General features: G+C 37.7%; 1 protein-coding gene across 2 annotated transcripts; it reads left to right on the forward strand.

Moving 5' to 3' along the window:
• Positions 1 to 1,677: 1,677 nt before the first annotated feature.
• Positions 1,678 to 19,134, forward strand: LOC126814824 (zinc finger protein OZF). Of its 2 annotated transcripts, XR_007677769.1 has the most exons (13): positions 1,796 to 1,810; positions 11,890 to 12,415; positions 13,044 to 13,214; positions 14,256 to 14,348; positions 14,697 to 14,804; positions 15,352 to 15,447; positions 15,577 to 15,705; positions 16,081 to 16,231; positions 16,867 to 16,988; positions 17,391 to 17,489; positions 18,154 to 18,346; positions 18,461 to 18,588; positions 18,932 to 19,134. XR_007677769.1 is itself a non-coding variant. In XM_050540207.2 (2 exons), the coding sequence occupies exons 1-2, from the start codon at positions 1,802 to 1,804 to the stop codon at positions 7,427 to 7,429; spliced, it is 1,419 nt and encodes a 472-aa protein (XP_050396164.1). In that variant the 5' UTR covers positions 1,678 to 1,801; the 3' UTR covers positions 7,430 to 8,432. The 2 variants fall into 2 exon arrangements, 1 of the variants encoding a protein (XP_050396164.1); XM_050540207.2 differs by lacking the exons at positions 11,890 to 12,415; positions 13,044 to 13,214; positions 14,256 to 14,348; ... (7 more) ...; positions 18,461 to 18,588; positions 18,932 to 19,134 and adding an exon at positions 6,020 to 8,432 and having other exon boundaries at positions 1,678 to 1,810.
• Positions 19,135 to 24,911: the final 5,777 nt, after the last annotated feature.

The following is a 24,911-nucleotide window of genomic DNA, read 5'->3' on the forward strand; positions in this document are numbered from 1 at the left end:
AAACTATATCCTCTAAAAATGAAAAATTATCTTGGTCAGCCGCAATCAATAATTTAACTTCGAAACTCCAAATAAATCATGTTCATTTGCTAAAAAAAGAAAATATAAAGAAATCCCTAGAATCAAAATTTAACTCCTTCTACCACATATCTTCTAACTCCAATAACAGCAAATTACGTACATATTTCATCTCAAAACCTACTGTTACCAACTCTCCAGACTATTTATATTCGGTTAAAAATAGAGATCATAAGAAAGCTATGACCACACTTAGACTCAGTACGCATCACTTAGAAATAGAGAGGGGCCGATACAAAAAAAATTCCTGTTGATCAGCGTCTATGCAAATTTTGCGATTTAAATTCGATCGAAAACGAGCAACATTTTTTGTTATACTGTAGCAAGTATGAAGAAATACGCCAAGCCCATTTATACCCAGCCTTCTCGGCAAATCCTAAGATTTTCTACAATTTTATTAATCTCTTTACACCACCAAAATTGATTGCCAAGGCAGTGGCTCTATATGTCTTTTTGGCTTTTGATAAGAGAGCTAAATCAAATATGGTGGCAACTACATGTAACTGAAACCCCTTCCATTCACTTGATTTGTGATATGTGTTTATTTGGTGCAATGTCTATTTTCTGTCTTGTCCGCAGGTTTATCTTGTAGATTTTTGTTTTGCATGTAGTGCGGTCCTCCTACACTTACTATTTGATATACATGTACAGTTGTACATGTAGTATACTGTTTGTACGAATGTAATGAGTTGTCTATGTAATATGTATTATTGAATGTATATGACTATGTCTAAGTGTATATGTACATGTATGCATGCTGTCCTTCATGGACGTTTTGATGCAATAAACATCTATCTATCCATCTATCACTCTATATAACTGACTGATGTGACGAGTGATAACAGATACACGGCCGAATTTCTGCTCACTAATAATTCCTTCGAAGACCAAAAGTTGTTATATGGGACTGTCAGAGGATATCTGACAATTCAATAAAGTAATTGAATATCATTAGATAAGAGAACATGAGAAAAATAGAAATTGTCCGTACATTCCCTTGTTTATATTCATGCTATACCTTATAAAAACATGGTAATGCACGGACTTTTTCTGTTTTTCTTTCGTGTTCTCTTATCTAGTGGCAGTCAATTCTTTTTTATAAATTGTCAGATATCCTCTCACAGTCTCACACAACTTTTGGTCTTGGAAGGAATAATTAGTGAGCAGAAATTCGCCCATGTATCTTTTATCACTTCACTTCAGTCAGTTATATATAGAGGTATGACTCGTGTTTTCCTTTGGCGTTCGTCACTTCCGATTCGGGAAACCTGTATTACTCTGCTATCGTAGCAATGATCTCTGTGTTAAAATTATAATTGGAACGTGTTTAATTAGTTCTATGTGTGATAATGACAGGCACCAATATTGTCCTTTAAATTGGCGCTTAAATTTCATACGTACTCGGACTTCCATTTTTGAGATACTGTTCGGGATAGTCCCTTTAAAACATTCACGTCTATGTGTACGCAGGTGTCTCTATAAAATATTCAAGACATTGAAACTGATCTCATTTGAACTCTTCAATAACAATTTGCAGTAACTCGATACACCCGTTACTCGTGTTGGTTCGTTCTGCGTCAAAGTCTATATACAACAGGAAATAGACCAAGACAAAGATGGCGACATTGCAAATCTGAAGACTCGAAATCATTGAAGCAAGATTAATTTTTACATTTTACTTCTGTAAAGATAGTGTAATTTTAGTCATAACTTCCCACAAGAAATGGAGACGGTAAACTAATCAAATTACGTCATAGGCAATTTGTAAATTAGTAATGTGTAACAACAGTACAGGTATTGCCTGAGTAGAGGAAAATGAAATGAAATAAAATGGAGTTTAACGCTGAGTACAGCGAAGCTCATGTGATTATTATTGTTTAAACATACATTATGCAAGAGCTAAATCTGATTATTGCAAGTCTTGATTTATGCTTCAGATGTTATAGAAATTATAAATTAGATCTATATTTAAACAACAAGCCCAGAATCAACTCTGTAGACCCACGGATGGCTCGGCTACAGCTTGGATTTAAATAGGATTTCACTGATTGATTAAATCAAAATAATTAATAACTAATGCGACCTCTATATAGGCCTATATACACACAACTAATAGCCAAGTAATAATATCTTCAAGGCGTGACCTAATAATACTCGTAAACAGTCAAAGATGTCCTCGTTGAATAAACAAATATACCAAATGTTGCCAAAAACATGGCAGGTTGCTACAAAAATAATAACGGCTTAAAGCTCTGATCTAAGAATAATCTATTTAAAATTGTTAGCAACATGATGTCATGTTTTTTGTCTCCACTTCACGGTGTATTCGGGGCCTCATTATAAGAAAAAGCTGCAAGAATTCTGTAAAGTTTCTTGACATACCCCGGGGACACATCTCTTGTATCGTGTCAAATAGGATAACACGTAGAAGATATTTCACACAAACACGATGTTCAAGTAAAAGCATGTTAATGTCCCTCTCAACAAAAGGTCCAGTCAACCTACAAACCATAGCAACGACATTCAACTGGTTAGTGCTAAATAATAAGGCCAGCTCAATTTTTGATCAAAGGTCATAAGATGTAAACAGGGCTAGCGCTAATCCCAACCCTAATCCTAACCCTGGACATAGCCCTAATGCTTACCCTAACCCTAACCTACAATCTCAACAACAATCACGTGCTTAACCTTATTTACATCTCAACGATCTTAACAAAACTGAGCTGGCCTTAAGAAATAGATATAGCCAATCAAACTCCATGCCCCATGCGGAGATTATTAACCGTTACGTTGACGTCATCAGTTAGATCGAGGCTAAATGAGTGTACAAAGCGAGGCCGCTGTTGAGCGATGCCTTATATCAGTCAGTTTGATTGAAAGCTCGATATATACGGCCTTGAAATTATGTTCAGTTGTAGTTAAAATGAGAGTTTGGATGTTGGTATTATACACCCTTTTGTCACTTGCGTTTACAGAAAAATTGATAAACATCGCAGCTAACATCACCCCAGTTGAATTGCAGCCCCATTGGATCACTGGTAGTGTTTCCTATTTGTCTGCTTCGGAAGTCACGTAGTCACATTACAGTACAAGAGTACACGCAGGCTAACAAGAAGGCGGCTATAATTGTGCCTCATTGATTTGGTCCATTCCTTTCAAACTTTCGCTTCTTATCTATATAATAAAAGTCTTATTTTTAATTTGTAGTAAAAATAAATGTGATACGAATTGAACTGCAACCCCGTCTCAAGCCATTGAAAACGTTACTTGATAATCGAGATTATGTAGGTGGAGTTAACGCCTGTCAATCAAACGATCGGCCAAGGTGAAGATATTTGAATACCATTTCTAGTCAAATATTACAACGATGATAACTTTGTTCAGAATAAAGTATTTTGACTGAAATTTTCAATATATTCTTCCTTCGTCGTCTACTTTTGAACTGTTATAGCAAGAATGGCCAACTCTCTATAAAAATTTCCCATAATGTATCTTTAATGTTAAAGTACTCTAATTCAATATCATCCAAAGTCTTACACGTTCAAAATACGAATTATTTGTCAATTCAAATCAACATTGATGTTGTGATCTTAGCAGGAAAATGTAGGCTTCTGATATCCAATATTTAAGACAAAATAAACATTTTACCATTGGTACATGAATCGTGTACCATAGTGCGTTTCACTTTCAGTGTCATTTGTAACAAGTGACCAGAAAGAACGAGGCTAGATATATATTCCACAACTCATCTTATCTGGAGAACATGCACAATAGACTGGCAGACACTAGAAATTGCTATTCGGTTGAGACTCATGCCATATTTCGCTGGACCTAACTTATTTGAAATTAGAGTCAAAACAGAAACAATTGAATCTAAATCAGTTCATATACAATCAGATTACATTATTATATGCATTGTGATCCATTTTGGGTCAATTTCTAGGTCCCGAATATTAGCGATTTAGGTAATTGAAATAGAATTAAAACCTTTATACCGGTAGGTTAACTAAAGAAGCTAAACAGCTAATCTTTGGGACCTAGAAATTGACTCAAATGAATTGCAACTCATATAATAATGTACATGTATATGAATGTATATAAACTGATTTACATTCATTGCGTTTCAGAGCCTCGATTAAGAATTTGGTTGTGCGCGGCAATGTCGGGTGAAGCCTGACCCATGAGCAACCGCAGGTGAGCGCCTGCGCGGTTGGTCTAGGGGGGCCCTCCCCAGAAAATTTTGAACATTGACTCCCTTAGACTCGATTTCTGAGCACTTAAAAAATAGTTTCGGAGATTTGATACACTATTAGTTTTGGCATCTTGTTAAACCATGGATTGATTAATACCCTGTAAAATTGAGATCAAAACACTGCTGCGGCTGACCCGCAGACAGAAATATACCCATAAAAAAAATCAAAAAGACGATTTTGTAAACCTACGCACCATGATATAGTATTGGCACATGGGAAAAACCTTGTCAGCTATTTTCAAAAGGTATGTACACTGTATGTTGCCGCCCAGTCTTCATTTTTTGGGCTCAGTAGGTGGCACAGTTTGGCCAGTGCGAGGCGTCGGTGCCGCCTATTTACCATGTTAAACGAGGCTCTGTTGCGTTTCAGTTTTACTGTAATTTCTAATCAGTTATTCGGCAAAATACGTCAGAAGTCTCAATCGAATGGCAATCTCTAGCGTATGGTTATTCCAGTCCACAGCGATAGTATTCACCGCGCATGCTCTCCAAATAAGAATATGATGTCACCGTTTGACATGACTTGTTGAATATGTCTAGCCTCGTTCTTCGAGTCCCTTGTTACAAATGGGTCAGAATGTGAAATGCATTATGGTACATGATTCGTGTATCAATGGTAAAATTTTCATTTCTTCTTAAATATTGGACATTTGAAGGCCATCTTTTCTCGGTAAGTGAGTGCAATCATCTCAAACATATTAGATCTAAATATTACCGTTGCCAGTCAGTACGTCAGCTATTTGCTCAACCGGAGCTTTATGATGAATTGCTAGCATTTTTAAAAGAGACAAACTTTTATTCAAAATTTTAATTGTATATATTTATCATATATTGTTTTTTAAATATTTATATATGTAAAGGAATTGATATATTTATTTTTAAGTATATTTTCTGTGATATTTGTTTTTATTTACATATATGAATACATTCCTGTGATATTGTTTTAATTTGTCCCGTTAAATTCACCATATGTTTGGCGCAATATAGCCCGGTTGGAGCTGACGTGCCATTAAACAACATTTCATTTCATTTCTCGGTAAGATCACAACATCAATGTTGTGTTTCAATGTCGAAGACTTGGAATGATATTGAGTTAGAGACTTAGCTACTTTAAACATACATTATGCAAGAGCTAAATCTACTTATTGCTAGTCTTTCTTTAGGCCTGAAATGTTATATAAACTATTAATTAGACATTTATTAACTTGAAAAGACTCTAATCAACTCTCAATGACATCTTATGTGTCAGATTTTCACTGGATTTGACTCAGTTCAATGATTAACATATCCCGCTAAAGCTAAGCAGAACTAAGCAACTTCTTTGACTGCGATTCTATCTGACAAAGAATGAAGAAACTTAGTGTATAGTTGTTAATCAGTTTGATTGCTCGATACTTTTGAAAAAGAGAAATGTGCAATTAATAAATATGTGTCATCTATTTATTTCAGGATTTCGACGGGGGACATCAGCCTCACTTGTTGTTTAAAGAATTCTTTGTACAAAACAAACTTTCTGTTAGAATTCATGTATGGGAGTTTTCAGTTTGAAAATGTCCTCCAACGAGGTCATAGTGGGTCTTTTCCATAGATTTGCAGGTCTACTAGAGATCCACAACAAAATACATATTCAAGTGAACAATTATTGTGTTACTATTTTACTTTTTCACTAATTTTCTTTTTATATTACAGGAAACTAATGATGTAAGTACATTTCACCAGTGTGTTGTATGTGATCAAATTTATCAACAGTACAGTGACCTAGAACTTCACAATAAAATACATGTTAAAGAAGAGGAAATTTACGATGAAAATTGTAAAGTACATTTCGCTAAGGTAACATCTGATATCAACAAACATATTAAAGAAGAGAAAACTGATGATGTTGAAGCCATACATCAATGTAAACTGTGTTACGAGAAATTTGAATTATACACTAAGTTAGTAGAACATTGTGAAATACATGTTGAACAAGAGGAGTCTAGTTTGTCACATCAATGTACAGTTTGTAGCAAGCGTTTTGAACAATATTTAGACTTAGAAGATCATTGTAAAATACATGTAAAAGAAGAGAAATCTGAAGCAAGCAACTCACATCAATGTAAACAGTGTGATAAAATCTTTGAGTTATACACCGACTTTGAAGAACATTATAAAACACATGTTAAACAAACAGAGTGTTCATCACATCAATGTACTGTTTGTCATATACGTTTTACACGGTACATTGATCTTGAGAATCATACGTGTAGTCATAAACAGTTAATTCTTACAACACAACCAAATAGATCTAAAAATAGTCGGCAGTATGTTAAAACAAAAGGAAAACATCAATGCAATCAGTGTCATAAAATATTTCCGAAAAATAGTTTACTTGAGAGACATGCCAGAGTTCATACTAAAGGAAAACCATATGAATGTGATGTTTGTGGTAAGGCCTATAAAGACCAGGCTTATTTTGAGAGACATATCAGTATCCATAATGGAGACAATCGCATTCAATGTGATGTTTGTTGTAGATTATTCGCTGATGCTGGACGTCTTGAGAGACATGTCAGAATTCATACTGGTGAGAGGCCATATAAATGTGATGTTTGTAGTAAATCTTTCAAACGACCTTCTGATGTGACGAAACACATGAATATTCATTCAGCAACAAGACCGTTTACATGTGAGATTTGTGGTGTATCATTCCATGAAAACTCTAATCTCCGAAAACACATGCGTATTCACACAGGAGTAAAACCCTACTCTTGTCAGGTCTGTAGTTGGTCATTCAACGATAGCTCCACCCTGAAATGTCACATGAGGATCCATACCGGAGAGAAGGGCTATCAATGTGATGTTTGCGGTAAATCGTTCAGGAGTAAATCGTACCTGTTAGTTCACACGCGTATTCATACGGGAGAAAAACCTTACAGGTGTGATCTGTGTAGCAGGGCGTTTAATCAACTGTGCGATCTAAAGAGACATACCAGCCGTCACTCGGGAGCGAAACCGTTCAAATGCGATGTTTGTAGTAAATCGTTTAGTGTCAAGTCTGATCTACAGGTTCACATGCAAGCAATGCACCAAACATCAGGACAAAAAATGGAACGTTGAGGAAACTCTACATTTCGCCTGCTGACTGACAATCAAATGCGATCTTTGTAGTAAATCATTTAGTGCCAAGTCTTTATCTTCAGGGGGTTTTGGATGGTCGAATGGTTAGCATGTGTGCGCTGTATCATAAGGTCTGTCATTGAGTCAACTGACATGATTTCAAATCCCCGGTTGTACCTGACAAGGAGTAGGGTGGCCTGTCCAACCTCGTGGGTTTTCGCTGGGTCCTCTGGTTGCTTCCCACTGCTAAAGACCCCTATGCGGAAGCGAATTATTGAAATAAAATTGAACCATGTGTTAGTCCCGAAATGACCTAGATTGTGTCGAGTAGATGCTCTCTCTCTCTCCCTCAGACAGCAAAACTAGGGAAACTAGGTCATTTCGGTATCCATACATTGTGTACATATTTTTTATTTGAATTATTTAGAGGGAATATCAATCTGATTAATATACAAATCTATATTTCGTTTCGTTTTTTTATACTTTCGATGGCCTACACTACATGAAGATCTGACCGGTTGTAACAGACCGTTTCATTGGCTTATCCCTCACATCATTCAGAACACATCAATGATAACAACTCTTCCAGGTCCTAGTGTAGTAAACACATGTAAAACGAAATTTTGAACTATACAAAGGAAACGAATTAGGATCTGTGTTTTAATTAGATTGAGGTAATATTAAAGGGCACATAAGATGGACGACATTACTTTTCGGTACATATAGCCAATGGTTACTATATCCAATTTACGGCAAGTTTACACCAATCTGAGTAAAATTAATTTCGGCTATCATCACTCAAAGACGCCAAAAGAGACCTCCTGTAAAAACAACTTTGCCAATTATCGAAAACACTCTTATTCCCCTCAGATGCCAGTGATGTCACAGTGACCGAATGCATAATTGGAATGTTTATTCCTTAATTACCTATATACAGCGGGTGTGTGTATTCATTAACGCCTGACTGATTTTTTAATCCCCTAATGAAATAAAACAATTGACAAGGTAATAATATGTTGTGTAATTTATTTTAATTTAAAGGACAATATTAGTGCCAGTCATTATCACATATGTGATAGAACTGGTTAAACACATTCCAAATATTATTTTTTCACAGAAATCATTGCTAAGATAGAGGCGTAATTAATGCTTCAACGATCAGAAATGACGAACGCAAAAGGAAAACACGAGTTATCCCTCTATATAACTGAATGAAGTGACGAATGATAACAGATATATGGGCAAATTTCTGCTCACTAATAATTCCTTCGAAGACCAAAAGTTGTTATATGAGACTGTAAGAGTATATCTGACAATTCAAAAAAGTAAGGACACGAATAAAATAGAAACAGTCCGGGATGAACTTTCTCGGCCAATGCAGGGATTGAACACCCGACTTCCAGGCTAGCGAGCCAGTGTTGTACTTAAACGTATGTTTATAAAGATCTAGATTCCTTTCGATATTCGTGCATATTCCTGGATTATGGCCCCTGATTGTACGAAAAATTGCTTCTTTTTTGAGCTTGTTCTCTGTCCATATCTTGCAAAATGTGGGCGTATCTTGAATGTCAACCGCTTGTTGTCTTGGAGTACTAATACATACCTCATCACAAATAAGCAATAATTGTTTGTCGGATATTTGTCCAGGGGTTGGAGGGTTTCCTACCCCTGTATCATTGTGTGGATGGTACAACGTAAGAAGACATCGATATCCGAGGGGGGGGGGGGGGCAAGGGATGTTGACGCCCCCCCCCCCCCCTTTGAAACATTCTTGTGTTTTTTAAACGCTATAACAATAATCATGACGCTCCAGCAGTGCAAATCAACTTAACCATCAGTCGGTGCCCCAAAAATGTAGATAATAATAAATTTGCTGTTAAATTGGACACATTCAAGAACACAATATTTTTTTATACAACTTTTACAAAGTACAATTGTGTGTCCAAATTTTCCCAGCATTTGGTGCCCAAAATGGGGGGGCAGCCGCCCCCAGCCCCCCCCCCCCCTCCAGCTAGTACGCCTATGATAATGTATCTTTAAGGAACCGTCACTGGACGCTACCTGGACAACACCAGAAAACAGCTAGGAATTAATGATTGACACTTTAAGAGTTCTTAATAATTCGAAATCGTTTCACCAATGCGCAATTGTCCAAGGAGCATCCATTCCAAGTTTGTATCATAGTTTTGAATTGGTAACGTAATCCACCATATGTATAAAATTTAATTGCCATATGTGCAAGATGGCAGCCATCCGGATAAATCAAAGAATATCAAAATATACATAACTTTGATCAATTTTATTATTCATTCTATTTCCCGGTAACGTAATCAACTATGCTTATAAAATTTTATTTTCATATGGAAGATGTCAGCTATTTGAGTAAATCAATAGATAAAACATATACATAACTTTGATCAGTTTTATTGTTCCTGCAGATGTGTATAAAATTTGATTATCATATGCAAGATGTCAGCCATGCGAATAAATCAATAAATTTAAACATATCTATAACTTTGATCAATTTTATTTTTCCATTCTGTTTCCCGGTAAGTTAATTCACCATGGTTATAAAATTTGATTTTCATATGCAAGATGGCGACCATGCGAATAAAGCAATAGATAAAACATATCCATAACTTTAATATATTCATTTTATTTCCGCAACTAGATGTAGCAAGTAATTTAATTTCGGTTGCAGGTGCCATTAAACGGCCATTTCTAGTAATAGGTTCCAGCCCATTCTTCTCAAAGAAAATTCTCTACTCTACCTTGAGAATAGATCTCTGTCCTAAATGGCCGCCATATCCAACAATTCATATACTGTTTTGTAATGCGGTCCTACACTGGTTTACGTCTGTTATACACAAAAAAATAACTAATTGAACCTTTTCAATTTTATTAAATGGAGATACTTCTCAAGATTTTAGAATATTTCTATGACGCGTCTAATCAAAGGCGTCACATATTTTTGACGTCAATGAAAATAATTCTCACACTTTTTTTGTTTGCGACTAAAATCGTAGCTGCAAGAACTAAAATGTCGGTCAGCTAGCTCAGCGACTGTTTTCGGTCAGGTTAAAGATATATTATGGGAGATAAGATAAAGAGATGGCAGTTCTCGCTATAATAGTTAAAAACTAGATAGTGTAAAGGTAATTTGCTGAAAATTTCAGTCAAATTGATCCACTATGAGCCGAGAAAGAAGCGGGTGAAATTTTTGCATAGTCTCAGTTATCATTACTAAAATCATTAATATAAACATCATAGTCTCGATTATCCACTTTTTCTGATTTAATTATCTTTGCCCGTTAGCGGCATATAGGAATCTAATCCAGCCTACATCGAAGGCTAGCCTTGACATCGAGAGTTTATTATGGTCTGGATAAGTTAATTAATGTCTAATTGATAATTTAGATAACATTTCAGGCCTAAAGAAAGACTTGTAATAAGCAGATTTTGCTCTTGCATAATGCATGTTTAAGTTTAGTATGGACCCAACTCACGCCTTTTAAGTAATCAAAATTATAACCTGGTCCTACGCATGCATATTTTTGCAATTTAAAGGCCATTTCCAGCTCTGCTTAGTATTACCCTTTTGTTTCATAAATAAATTTTAACCAATGAAGTGCTTTCTCTAACATGTCAGTAAACGTAATTCGGCCCGTGGGCGTATAGTGTTAACTGGATGCTTATTCTATAGATACATACTATGATGGGACATTTTGCCCAAATAATTTGAACAATTCAAAATGAAATCGGGTTTAACTGCTTCGACTGAGCTAATGAAGAGAAATGAAATGAAATGAAATGGAGTTTAACGTCTTACTGTTCTGCTCCTAACCTGGGCTAATGAAGACGGGCATACACCATACAGTGTGCTATGAGGGAAATTTTGCCCGGACAGCGGAACTACGGCCTACTTTTATATCGAATTCCAACTGCCAAGGGATCTTTTACGTGCACGCCAATGTGTACACGGGACCTCGGTTTTTCGTCCCATCCGAACGACTAGACAGCTTTCCTTGTCAGCCCCTCCGTCCTGCATCACTGACAAGGGAGAACCACGCCGGAAAATCTGGATGAACTTTCTCGGCCAATGCAGGGATCGAACACCCGACCTCCAGTCTAGCGAGCTAGCGTCTTACCCACTTAGCCACGTGATCCCCCTAATGAAGAGAAGACTGGCACGCGCCATACAGTGATTTGTACGTCCACCCCAATTTGTACACGGGATCTCGTTGTTTCGTCCCATCTGAACGATTATACGTGGTCACTTACAGGCCCATCTAATCTGCACCACTGACAAGGGGTGGGAGGAAGGGGAAACACGCCGGAAAATTTCGATGAACTTACACGGCCAACACCGGGATAGAACTCGTGACCCCCAGGCTATCGAGTCAGCGTCTTACCCATTTACACGGCAAATAGATTTATAGAAATCTCCTATAATACTTTAGGTCTCAGGCTACTGCCAAGGGAAGATGTGGACCAACCAAGATGCCTTAGGCACAGAAAGTCCTGCACCTTACCAGGGGTAAGTAGAAGGAATTTGTGTTTTATAATACATCGTTAATGATTTATTTTTGAACATTTCGAAAAATATAACCCATCAAAAAACGTTTTACTTCCTTCTATTTTAATGGCGGAAGCAGACAACAAGTAAATAATAACATCTGGTGATATGTGAAAATATTTAAAAGAGGGAACCACGTCGCTGTTCTTTACACAGCTTTCAGTTTATCAGAGAAACTGTTAAAACTTTCAACATGCGTTTGACGTTGGTCGTTTTACTGATTTTGGTTATTTGTATTGTGGTGGCTGACGCCCAGGGTCGTAGGCGGAGACGGGATCGGAGGAGAGGACGAGGAGTGTGGGAAGAAGGCAGAAGGGGACGAGGTGGTAGAGTACGGGGAAGGGGGCGAGGATGGAGCAAACGAGGAGGAAGAGGAAGCAATTGGCCATCCCGACGACATTGTCAGCCAGGTGAGAATATTATTGCTATTATTATTTTCATAACGGTGGTTATCACCTATTTCTATATTCTGAGGGCCCCGTTGAAAAGCCTTAATAATTTGAAGATTGCTTTCGGGACGTCACTGACGGAAGCGGGCCCAGTAATTGACAACTGGAAAGAGTAGATAATCAGCTCTTTCAAATTAAAAACCAAAGGCTGGTACTTTAGTTGGTTTGTGAGATTGAATCAGTCAGACAATTATGTACATGGGTTTATCCTCCCATTACTAATGGCGCCGTGGTATCTCAGTGGATAGGAGGGCTGGCCCGTTAGCCAGAAGGTTTAAAATCTCCTACTGAGAAAGTTTCTCAAGCGTGGTTTTCATGTGTACTTTGATCTAATATAATGCCACAAACGCTATTGTGCCGAGGCTTCATCTAATGGTTTGGGTGCAGCTATGTCTGATGTAGCGCCAGACAGGGTAAGCTTACTCTTCCGGACATCTGTTACCACTGTTCATCGTGTATTTTGTACACGGCGAGGAGTCTGATTGCTGATTACACTATTTTGCCTGTATTGTTTTTAGGGCTTTGAATTTTGTCAAATGGTTTGGATTGTTCGTATTTGGTTTTGTTATTATTATTTGTTTTCTTGCAGTTGATGGTAATTGGGGAACTTGGTCTAATTATAACGAATGCTCTTTAACATGTGGTTTTGGCATACAGAAGCGATATAGAGTTTGCAATAACCCCGCCCCGGAGTATCATGGACGTCGCTGCATTGGTAGAAACCAAGAAGAACGGTACTGTAATCAATGTCCTTGTCCAGGTAGGGTATATAAAATATCGAATCAAATTGAGAGTGCGGACGGGTCAAATTCGCTGTCCCTATGGCTTGCCCGTTGCAAAGTAACTGTCATTTAAAGGGCGAGGAAAAAGTTGTTTCCATGGTGAAGTAACTGTGTCTGCAGTTGATGGTAATTGTGGAACACGATCTAACTATGATGAATGCTTTTTAACATGCGGTTTGGGCATACAGAAGCGATATTTACTTTGCAATAACCCCGCTCGGAGTATCATGCACGAGCTTGCAGTACTTTTGCAATTCTACATAATTTATCATTGATATATTTTGAACTTATACTCGTGCATCCAATACCCTTTGAACTCATACTCGTGTATCCAATAACCTTTGAATTCATACTCGTGTATCCAATACCCTAATGTTTCCGATGACTTACCAAATACCCTTTGTTGGAAAACCACAATAACTTACAATATAGCCTGCTAGTGTCAATTTGTTGGAGAACCACTATGGCTTACAAACAGTACCCTGTTAGTGTCAATATAGCTTGCCATATACCTGCTAGTGTCAGTTTGTTGGAGGACAACGATGACATACCAAATACAGTGCAAGTGTCAATTTGGTGGAGAACCACGATGGCTTACAAAATACCCTGCTAGTGGCAATGTGTTGGAGATCCAATTTGGCTTACCAAATACCCTGCTAGTGTCAGTTTGTTGGAGACCCACAGTGGCTTAGTGAGTAGGGAGTTGGCTCTCTATCCAATATGGCAACGGTTCAATCCCGGTATTGGTCTGGTCTCCACCATTGTCGATTACACAGGACGGACAACCTGGCAAGGACAACTGAATAGTCGTGCGAATAGAATGCAAAACCGAGCTAGCATGACAGTTGGAGATCTAAATAATTGTAGGGTCTAGCATCACAGCTGTTCGGTCAAAATACTCCTTAAATTATTGCGTATGTCCGTCTTCTGATCTTATAATATTAAAATACCTTATCGAAACCTGTGGTTATGATTCAGACCCCTGTGATTATTATTTGTGAATATATTATATGTTACAGACCCCTGTGATGCCGTTAAATGTCTTAGTGGAGGTAAATGTATAAGAGGCATATGTGAATGCACATTTGGATATTCTGGACCAGATTGTGGCGGTAAACCTTTTCATTAATTACAGATTATTTATTAATAGTGACGTCATATTAGTATATACATATATATATATATATATATATATATATCAAAAGTGACGTCATATTAGCATATCCATTTCTAGTATTTTGATTAAAAGTGACGTCATATATGTAATAATATCAAATGTTTCTATAAATTTTTAAGCAAATGTATCAGGTGGGCATCGTATACACCGGTATCTTGTTCAGATGTAAAGAGAGGATAACAAACCAACAAACTGCTTCACAAAATAGTCTGCTGTAGGAAGACCGCACTAAACACAATCAATTACACAAGATATAGTAACTGTTACTATTGTATATTTCTAGTTGATTCTTGTAACAACATATGTTTGAACAATGCAACATGTAACAATGGTATATGTGATTGCCCTCCAATGTTTAGTGGAGAAGATTGTGGAACTAAGCTAGACCCAGGTATGTTTTTAATAATAATACTAATTAAATATACAACTATGCCTCATAATGGATGATGAAATTGAAAGACACGTAAGTGAAATAATAATACGTCAACTTTACCAGGAAACATCCCACAAAACAGTCAGCATATCCCACCTTGTGCACGCAAGATGGTTTGTAATTGACTTTTCGGACAGACGGGTAAAGTGAAAAAAATTTTTTTTATTTCATCTAGTTGGCTAAATAAGTGACCGAAATCTAATTAAATACTATTAAAGCTCCGCTCATTCGCCTCTCGCAGAAGACCGGCGCCGCTGTCTGTAAAGCAGAATTTTTTTTCGGGCATTTCGGGTTCTGCCCCCCTACCTGTCATCGAGCCCGTACGCCTATGGTAAGACCCCGTCCTCACATACTTCAAGTCACATCAAGTGTGGCCCATGAATATGACACCTGTCAGACACCAACTTCATCTACAAGATGTTAGAACTGATGTGTGATTTGTCCAAATATCTTATTTGTTGAAAGTAGTGCCCATGTTTAACGTAACTTTTGTTATTTATTTCAGTCGATCTTTGTTAGAATATCACATGTTTCAATAACGGTCAGTGTATATCAGGTATTTGTAAATGTACCCCTGGTTACGATGGAGATAATTGTACTGGTAAGTGGTTGTTATTTGAAATTATGTTCAATATCTGGTCATTGTACAATCGGTTACTGTTGTATATGGCCAGTTTAACGAATCTATGTAAAATAAAATAATGTTTATCTCGTATCGTGCTACTTCCAGTCAATGTATGTGAAATAACAGACTGTCCTGGTGAAACAACACCTTGTGTACCAATCCTTGCACCTGGTGGATACACATGTAGTTGTGTTAAAGCGATTCTGACAATTCCGAGTTTAATTGGCTGCGCAGGTGAGTTAACAGTTAGAACTTAGATTACGCCTGCCGAATGCTGACAATGTCATTTGTCTATTTTTATTATGAGGTTGTTTAACAAGTTAAGTTAACCGCATGATAAAAGAGGGAGAGCCGGGTGTAGTTTATTGCTTTATAAACAACTGACACGGGAAAACGATCCACGATACCTGTGTCCACCCAACTAGATTGGGATTAAACATTAAAGTAACATAACAGTGTTGATATAAAGGTTCAGAGTTGAATGCACGAGTTGAAAATGTAAGACCAATTATGAAAGCGACACAAAACAATTCCAAGTTCTTGTTTCGTCTGTAGAAGTGCATCGATAACAGCTCTAGTTTAACATAAATATATTTTTATTTACTCTAGAAAGGTCAATCATTACACCTGGAAAGTCATATGGCAAAAATCTGAATGTAACAACCAATATACCTGGAGTTCCAGGTAAAAACATCACCATTTCATTCATTGATGACTTTGGAGTAGGTGCTCCTGATTACCTAGAGATTGAAGGCACACGGTACGTATACACCCCATCCCAACATTTACTCCTACAACATTTACTACTCGTTGTATAGATTTAACTAAAGACCCCAAACAAAAATCTGGTCTTCACAAGCGGATTTAAGGGGGGGAGGGTCCCCCCTCACATGCTACCAAATAAACGTCCTAAGGTTCACAAAAAATAAAAAATGTCAACAAAAGCACTAACAATCATAATATGACATGAAATTTATATCAACATGATTAAAGCTGCGAACGGCCAGATAACGATTGACAAACACAACTATATAGGCAATACGATCTATATTTTACTGAGAGTCTGTGTTATAGCGAGTATTGTGTGGTGGGATTGTGGATGTTGCCCTAGATTTGGAACCGACCCCCCCCCCCCCCCGCATTCACAGCTTCTAGATCCGATATGACATTTTTATACATAAAAAGACATGACATTAATTGGGGTTTAACGTCCTATGGTTGTCCGAATTCGTATAGGTTGAATTTCAAAGAATTCAAAATATCAAATTTGGACTAGGTGAGATAGAAAGGTACTAGCATGGCGGAATTTGTTTGAACATGATCTTGTGGTAGATTCTAATACTGCCTTATTGTCGCTTTAAGACACCTGTATTTTAATACTTTTTGTTTGTGTAGATATTCTGGCTTTACGGCTCCAGCAGACATCACGCTTTCACCTGGTGCTGGTACCCAAGTACGCCTTGTTACCGACAACTCCGCAGGTGCTGGAGGTTATATTTTTACCTATCAATATATAGGTGAGTACTAAATAAAATTAATTACAACATCAACATTTAGTTTATTTAATGTTTTTATATAAAATTAATCAAACGTAAATAGAACGATATTTGAGTACGCTAGAAGGTTAATGTTACTATAATGGTATCAATGACCTCACATTGGGTAGTGATAGATATTCCTTTGTATGAGTTGGAGATATTCCACATGTATAAACTGTTTCAATAAGATTAACATAGCATGTATATTCTTGAGCTCATCCTCTGGTTCAACATATAAACTTCGGTGCGCACGTGCCAATATAACACATGATATATAATTCTCTCTCGTGTGTATACATGTAAATATATTTTATATTGGCATAAATTAATATCAGTTGTTGGTGTCTATTTAACATGGAATCTTTTATATATTTTATATAGACGCTGTACCAGATTCAAATCCTTGTAAAAACGGAGGAACGCCCACTTCAGAACAAACCTGTAATTGTATGGCAGGTTTTAAGGGAACTAATTGTGAATGTGAGTAAAAACAATTTATATTTCCAATGACTTAAATAATTCACAAGTGACTTTTTCTGTAAATATGCTGTTAAAGTTCAAAGCTCACATAGAATTTATAGAGTTAATTCCCCTGTCATCGAGATTAAACAGAGAGAGAGAAATGGGGTTTAACGTCCACTCGACACAGACTAGTTCATTTTGGGAGTAACATATGGGTTAATTTTATTTCAATTATTCGCTTGCGCGTTTGGATCTTTTTTAGCAGTGGGAGGAAACCGGAGGACCCGGAGAAAACCCACGAGGTTGGACAGGCAACCCTACTCCTTGTCACATACAAGCGGGGATTCGAACCAATGACAGGCCTCATGATACAGCGCGCACGTGCTAACCATTCGGCCATCCACCCCCCCCCCCATCCCCCGAGATTAAACAATGCTAGTCGAATGTTTATTATCAACATAGGATGGGTCAATTGCTATAAAATGAATTCCGTTGGATTGATCCTAGATCCATCTCTGTGATGTTTATGACGCAATACTCACCCCACCCGCATCTTCCTGTGATTTTCCGTCATATATAATTATATATGTAATTGTATTACAACAGGTAAACAGGTAAATGCTAGGTATTAACATAATGTATTGGTGTCATCAGTTAATAGAATGATTTATTAATGTTACAGTTCCACCAATATTAACATCAGGCGGTAAATACCGTGAGGAAGAGAACATATCTTTCACACTACCTGGTTTTCCAGAGAAAGATCTTGTCCTTACATTTGATGAAGATTTTAGTATTGAAACTACGGATGGTAATTGTAATGATACTCTAAGAAACGATTGTGTGGAAGATTATGTGGAGATAGAAGGAACAAGGTAGGAGATTTACTTCATATCTAACCCACTTTCCTTCATCCGCCAACATAGTCGAGACACCATCTAATTACATATCTATATATTCTCTGATCACAATAGTGGGTTTTATTACAGATATTGTGGAGACGTGGCCCCGGAACCTATTACCATACCTACAGGTAAAGGAACAATAGTACGTTTTTTGGGTAACATGGACGCTGAAACATGCCCGATAGGTTTTAGACTCACCTATGTCTATAAAGGTAAGTCAGTCAGGCCGTGTGGGATCACGTAAATAACAGCTTTGTTTTCATTGATATTACATACTTTGTTGTGTTGTTGACGAAACATTTAAAGGACAATATTGGTGCCAGTCATTATCACATATGTGATAGAGCTGGTTAAACACATTCCAAATATAATTTTAACACAGAGATCATTGCTACGATCATCTCTCTATATAACTGACTGATGTGACGAGTGATAACGGATATACGGGCGAATTTCTGCTCACTAATAATTCCCTCGAAGACCAAACGTTGTTATGTGAGACTGTGAGAGGATATTTAACAGACAAAAACGAACCAGCTTTCTTTTATTTTTCAGACCCGTAGTCGTTTTAAGAAAAAAAATGCTGCTAAACGTAAAACCAGGAATTATTGTTTGTAAATTTAATGGTATTATTTGATGGAAGGATATGTCAGCAGAAAAGTTGTGTTAACCAAGCAGAAATAATTCCTAGTTTTACAGAAATCTAATAATTGGTATATGATATTAATACAACAAACCAATACAAATTGTGTATACCACTTTGTCTTCAATGGAGTCGTGATTCTTTGTACGAAATTGGGCTAGATTGTCACGCATGTAGATAAGATGATCAGATTTTGCCACCGATGCAATTGTCCTGGATTCAGTGTCATGTCTAGTCATGTCTACTTCCCGTTTTGTCTTCAGTCTACTGCCACTGTTAAAACACGTCAATGACCGTGGCAAATTGTCGATCAAAACAAGATATTAGTCCCAAGATGATGTGTTGAGTCTCTTTTGATGCACGACCAATTCAAGGTCAGTCAAGTACACGCTATATGTAATGCAGTGGACGAGATTTTCTTACACGTTTAAAAAGTTTAATTGATTGACCATCAGAATTAACGTAACGTAATGTTTCAAACCATCGATTCAAACACACCAGTCTGGTCTAATTAATGCTTCCACTTTCAAACGAATTCTTGTTGTTTAGCTGAAAGTGCCCTAATCCTATAGAGTGACTATAGACAGACATCTTGTGGAATCAGCGGCGTATACACTCATTCCCATCACCGACGCGCATGAGTGCAACTTGATGTAGCTGAAATGAAATGAAATGGGGTTTAACGTCCTACTGTTCTACTCCTATACTGGGCTAATGAAGACGGGCATACGTCATACAGTGTGCTATGAGTGCTATGTGCTATCGAATTCCAACTGCCAAGGGATGTTTTACGTGCATTCCAATGTATACACGGGACCTCGGTTTTTCGTCTCATCCGAAGGACTAGACAGCTGTCCTTGTCAGGCCCTCCGTCCTGCATCACTGACAAGGGGGAACCACGCCGGAAAATCTGGATGAACTTTCTCGGCCAATGCAGGGATCGAACAACCGACCTCCAGACTAGCGAGCCAGCGTCTTACCCACTTAGCCACGCGATCCCCACTTGATGTAGCATTTTTTCATGTGTGGACAGTTACGAGGCTTAAATAGTGAAGTGGCTAGGGAATAGATTCGTCTTTTTTCCCATCATAATGCCTCGCTCGCCTTGACAATTTTCGAGTCGCATGTTCAACTGGCTTTTTTGCTCGATTTTAAGGCTCTTTTTCAACGATTTCCGAACGTTTACTTAGACGAAAATATCAGCCAAATAGCTCTTGGAATGGCTGCAGATAATTTTCTTGCCCCCCCCCCCCCGAAAAAAAAAAATCCCGTCTCAGCGGCGTGCCCCGTCTCCGCGGTCAGTGCCCTCATTTTGCCCCCCCCCTTTCAAAATTCCTAGATCCGCCCCTGTCTATAAATCATAATTAGACTGGGATTGGGTTGGCCGAATGTTTCTTAGCGGATTATAGTTCAAATTGGGTTGATTTCACATTTCACAAATTTTGTACCCAACAATTAGGCCGTTTTGAAGGAAGAAAATATATGCTGTTGTGCTGATATGAATTGACGGACCTGGTTTCGTCAACTAGGTAGTTTACCCGCTGTCATCTCCTTTAATAAACCTGTCTAATTCCAGAAGAGAGAGAGAAATGGGGTTTAACGTTCACTCGACACAAACTAGGTCATTTCGGGACTAACACATGGTTTAATTTTATTTCAATAATTCGCTTGCTCGTAGGGGTCTTTAGCAGTGGGAGGAAACCGGAGGACCCGGAGAAAACCCACGAGGATGGACAGGCGACCCTACTCCTTGCCACGTACAACCGGGGATTCGAAAACACGCCAGTTGACTCAATGACAGACTTTATGGTACAGCGCGCGCACGTGCTAACCATTCAGCCATCCAACCCCCCAGAAGAAGAAGAAGAAGAAGAAAGAGAAGAAGGGGGCGAATTTTTACCCGTGTCTACACGCAATCGGTGTGGGACTTGTGCGAACGAAATGACGGACCGGGGGAAAAGAGACGGCCAAGAGTGCCCCGTCTCGAAATTTGAGAGAGATGCGACCGAGAGGCGTCGGGCTGGAATTTCTCGGGAATTCCTCCAATTTCTGAAAATGTCAAAGGGGGGAGACCCCCCCCCCCCACCCCCGAGACCCCCCTTACGGATCTTCGCGTCTTCGGCGCTCGCGGTCGTTGATCAGGGGCCCCCACATGTTCCAGGTCCCAGGGCCCCCACCATGGTTAATCCGGCGTTGGGGTTAGGGGTTAGGGTTTTGCCCCCCCCCCCCCACAATATATATTTCACGGCTACGTCTCTGGTATCTTCATTAACCTAATCGGTGCAGAACATTACAACGTTAAATAAATCTCATTTACTTTTATTTCAAAATGGCTGACAACAGTACGGTAGAGAATACTATTTCATGGGGAGGGATATGACCAGCAAAGTGAAATGAAGTGGAGGTCAATATGATTGGGTTTTATCACCCAATAATACATTCTACAGTAGATATCGCTTGTGTGATAAATTTCATAATTAGGGTTTCACACTTATTTTGTTAAGATTATTATTCTTATTATTATTTTTTTTTTCCACTAGAGCATATCTCAGAAACTATTTGTCGGATCAACTCGATGTCTTCGGTTTTACTGGGAAAGTGGGTGTAACTTAGAGATTAAAGCTATTTCGAACTTTCTGTGACAATGCGAAATGTCCGAAATAACCGAAGTTTTCGTTTTTTGAAATATTGCCGTAATATTAACAATAATTGTCGGATTTAAACATTTGATACATTTTGACATAGCCTGAGACACGGCAAATAGCTACGATTGTTTAGATTTTTGATTTTCGATTAATCTTCGAAGATATTAGGCGTCAAATTTTGAAAATTTTAATTTTGACAAAAAACTTTTTTATTTATGAATATGTTTTTATGGCGCTTTACCCATAATTAAAGGGACATGTGATTTGAGCAAAAATTTGAACAATTTTTGTCTCGATAATTCACCTTGGCCGCTATTGGCTAATTCAGTTTATGGGTTCTAGGTTAATTATTTATTGCTCGATTTGTATAAAACAAAGTTCATATGCTCAATGGTGCAAAGTCTCAACTTTTTTATTACCGATAAAGTTTTCTGTCAGCAGCGGAAATGACGTAATTTTGACCAAAACTACAATTTTGGCGGTTAGGTACGTCTTTTCGCAAGCAAATATTATTTTTTTAAAATAAGTAAAAAGTAAGAAGATGCGCCATGTAAAGGCGCAAAAAAAGTCGGAAGCAGTTTTTTTAATTTCGATTTCATTTTTGCGCCGTTTCGATTTAAAGGTGAAAAACGGTGTAAAATTGAGCTATTTACAACCCATTCAGGCGTTTCATATTTTAAAATATTTCTTTGTGACTTTCATAAACTTGTAGCATTAATTCATACGAAGAGAATCTATCTCAAAATTAGTTTGTAATATGAGCAGTTGCCGAGAAATGGTCAATTTTGCAAGTGTCACTTTTTACGCTAGTTTGCCTGTAAAAGAGTCAATTATTATTGGATTTTCATAAAAATGATACCATTTGATGCGAAATGTCAATTGTGACTAGGACAAACCAATTTAACATTTTCAATATCACCGGAAATGACGTAATTTGGGCAAAAACTATATTTATAGCTTTCGAAACAAATAATTTATTCAGATGAGTCGTATTTGTTATTTGTTTAAAATTTGGATATTTCATTCCAATCAACTAATAGAATGAACCCATACGATCATATAGATATCACAAAATGGTTTCTAACTTGTTCGATTACGGAGAAATAGGCGATTTTCAACAGGTCACTTTTCAAGGTTTTTGGTCCATAAATGTGTCAATTATTATTCAATTTTCATAAAAAATTTCACTGTGTGATACCTAATGCCATTTACGATTTCATACAAGTACGGTAATTTATGATTTTCATTATCACCGGAAGTAACGTCATTTTGGCAAAAACTGTATTTTTTGCCTTCAAAACAGATATTTTATTCAAATGAGTCTTATTTGTAATGTTTTTAAAATTATGATATTTGATTCCAATCAACAAATAGATTGAACACATACGATCATACAGATACCAGAAAATGGTTGGTACCGGAAGTTACATATGTTTAGGGTAACGTGGCACCGGTGAAACCCGTCATTACTGCTTCGCAGTTCTAGTTACATGAATTTAATTGGTCAGTTAAAAGGAAACTACTTTTTTTATTTTCAAAGAACAGTTCATTTCTTATTAAAAGTAACTTTTTTTTTTATTAAAATGGAACTATTTTTATTTAATTGACTTTGATGAAATCAGGTTCAGTAAAAGCGAAATCTATAGCAAGGAATTATATTTATTTATTTGTGCATGTAAGAAAGGATTGAGAGATAAATACAATCTCATACGAGTCTTTTTTTATATCAAAAAATATCAACACTCGTCGATAAAGTAAAAAACCCAGAGATTCTCTATTAGTTGCAATTACTTCAAGATGTATGAACGGTGATGGAACTGGATGCAATTAGTTTTGAGTCAATGTTGAAGCATGTCATAGTTTCCATCAGGTTTCTATTACACCATTTGTGTACATAATGGCGTTATCGAAGGGCGTTTGGACAACAAAAGTTAATACCATGGATAATACCGTGCAATAGCAGAAATAGATAAAGAAATTTATTGGTAGCTTTAAATGATACCCATGGCCATTTTGTACTGATCACAAAAATGAAATGAAATGAAATGGAGTTTAACGTCCTACTGTTCTGCTCCTAACCTGGGCTAATGAAGACGGGCATACGCCATACAGTGTGCAATGAGGGAAATTTTGCCCGGACAGCGGCACTATGGCCTACTCTTATATCGAATTCCAACTGCCAAGGGATCTTTTAAGTGCACGCCATTGTGTACACGGGACCTCGGTTTTTCGTCCCATCCGAACGACTAGACAGCTTTCCTTGTCAGCCCCTCCGTCCTGCATCACTGACAAGGGAGAACCACGCCGGAAAATCTGGATGAACTTTCTCGGCCAATGCAGGGATCGAACACCCGACCTCCAGGCTAGCGAGCTAGCGGTACTGATCACATGATCGTCTTGAGATTCCTTTGACTTTAGATCAATCTCAGCAGGGCCAGTTGTATAAGATCGCCGCAGACACGAGGCCTCTGAGATTTCAATGACAAGTAATTGTACGTGTTTGCAATTAAAGAAAGAGAGAAATAAATGCAGTTTAACGTGTCCATGTGACAGGTCATTTTGGGACTAACACATGGGTCAATTTTATTCCAATAATTTGCTTGTGTGGTGCGGGGGGGGTCTTCCTTTAGTAGTGGGAGCAAACAGTAAAAAAGCCTACTTCTTGTTGCATGCAAGTCGACAATCGAAAACATGCCACTTGATGACTCAATTGCAGACCTCATTATCTAAAGTGTACGCTCTGGACTAAACGAAAATGAAATGAAATGAGGTTTAACGACCTTTTTTTTAACTCCGAACTGGGCTAATGAAGACAGGCATACACCATACAGTGTGCTATGAGGGAAATTTGGCCGGACAGTGGCACTACAGCCTACTCTTATATCGAATTCCAACTGCCAAGGGATCTTTTACGTGCACGCCAATGTGTACACGGGACCTCGGTTTTTCATCCCATTTGAACGACTAGACAGCTGTCATTGCCAAGCCCTCCGTCCTGCATCACTGATAAGGGGAAATCACGCCGTAAAATCTGGATGAACTTTCTCGGCCAATGCAGGGATCAAACAACCAACCTCCAGGCTAGCGAGCCAGCTTTTTACCCACTTAGCCACATGATCCCTGATAAAGACTAATAAGACGTTAAGTCGAACTTCGCTCAGTAATAAGCCGTAACTGTATTTTATAGAACTGTGACCTGTATATACCAGTTTAATTACTAAATGACATTGAAACAATGTATGGGGGT

The sequence above is a fragment of the Patella vulgata genome, chromosome 3, assembly GCF_932274485.2.
Source record: "Patella vulgata chromosome 3, xgPatVulg1.2, whole genome shotgun sequence".
NCBI classification, from domain to species: domain Eukaryota; kingdom Metazoa; phylum Mollusca; class Gastropoda; family Patellidae; genus Patella; species Patella vulgata.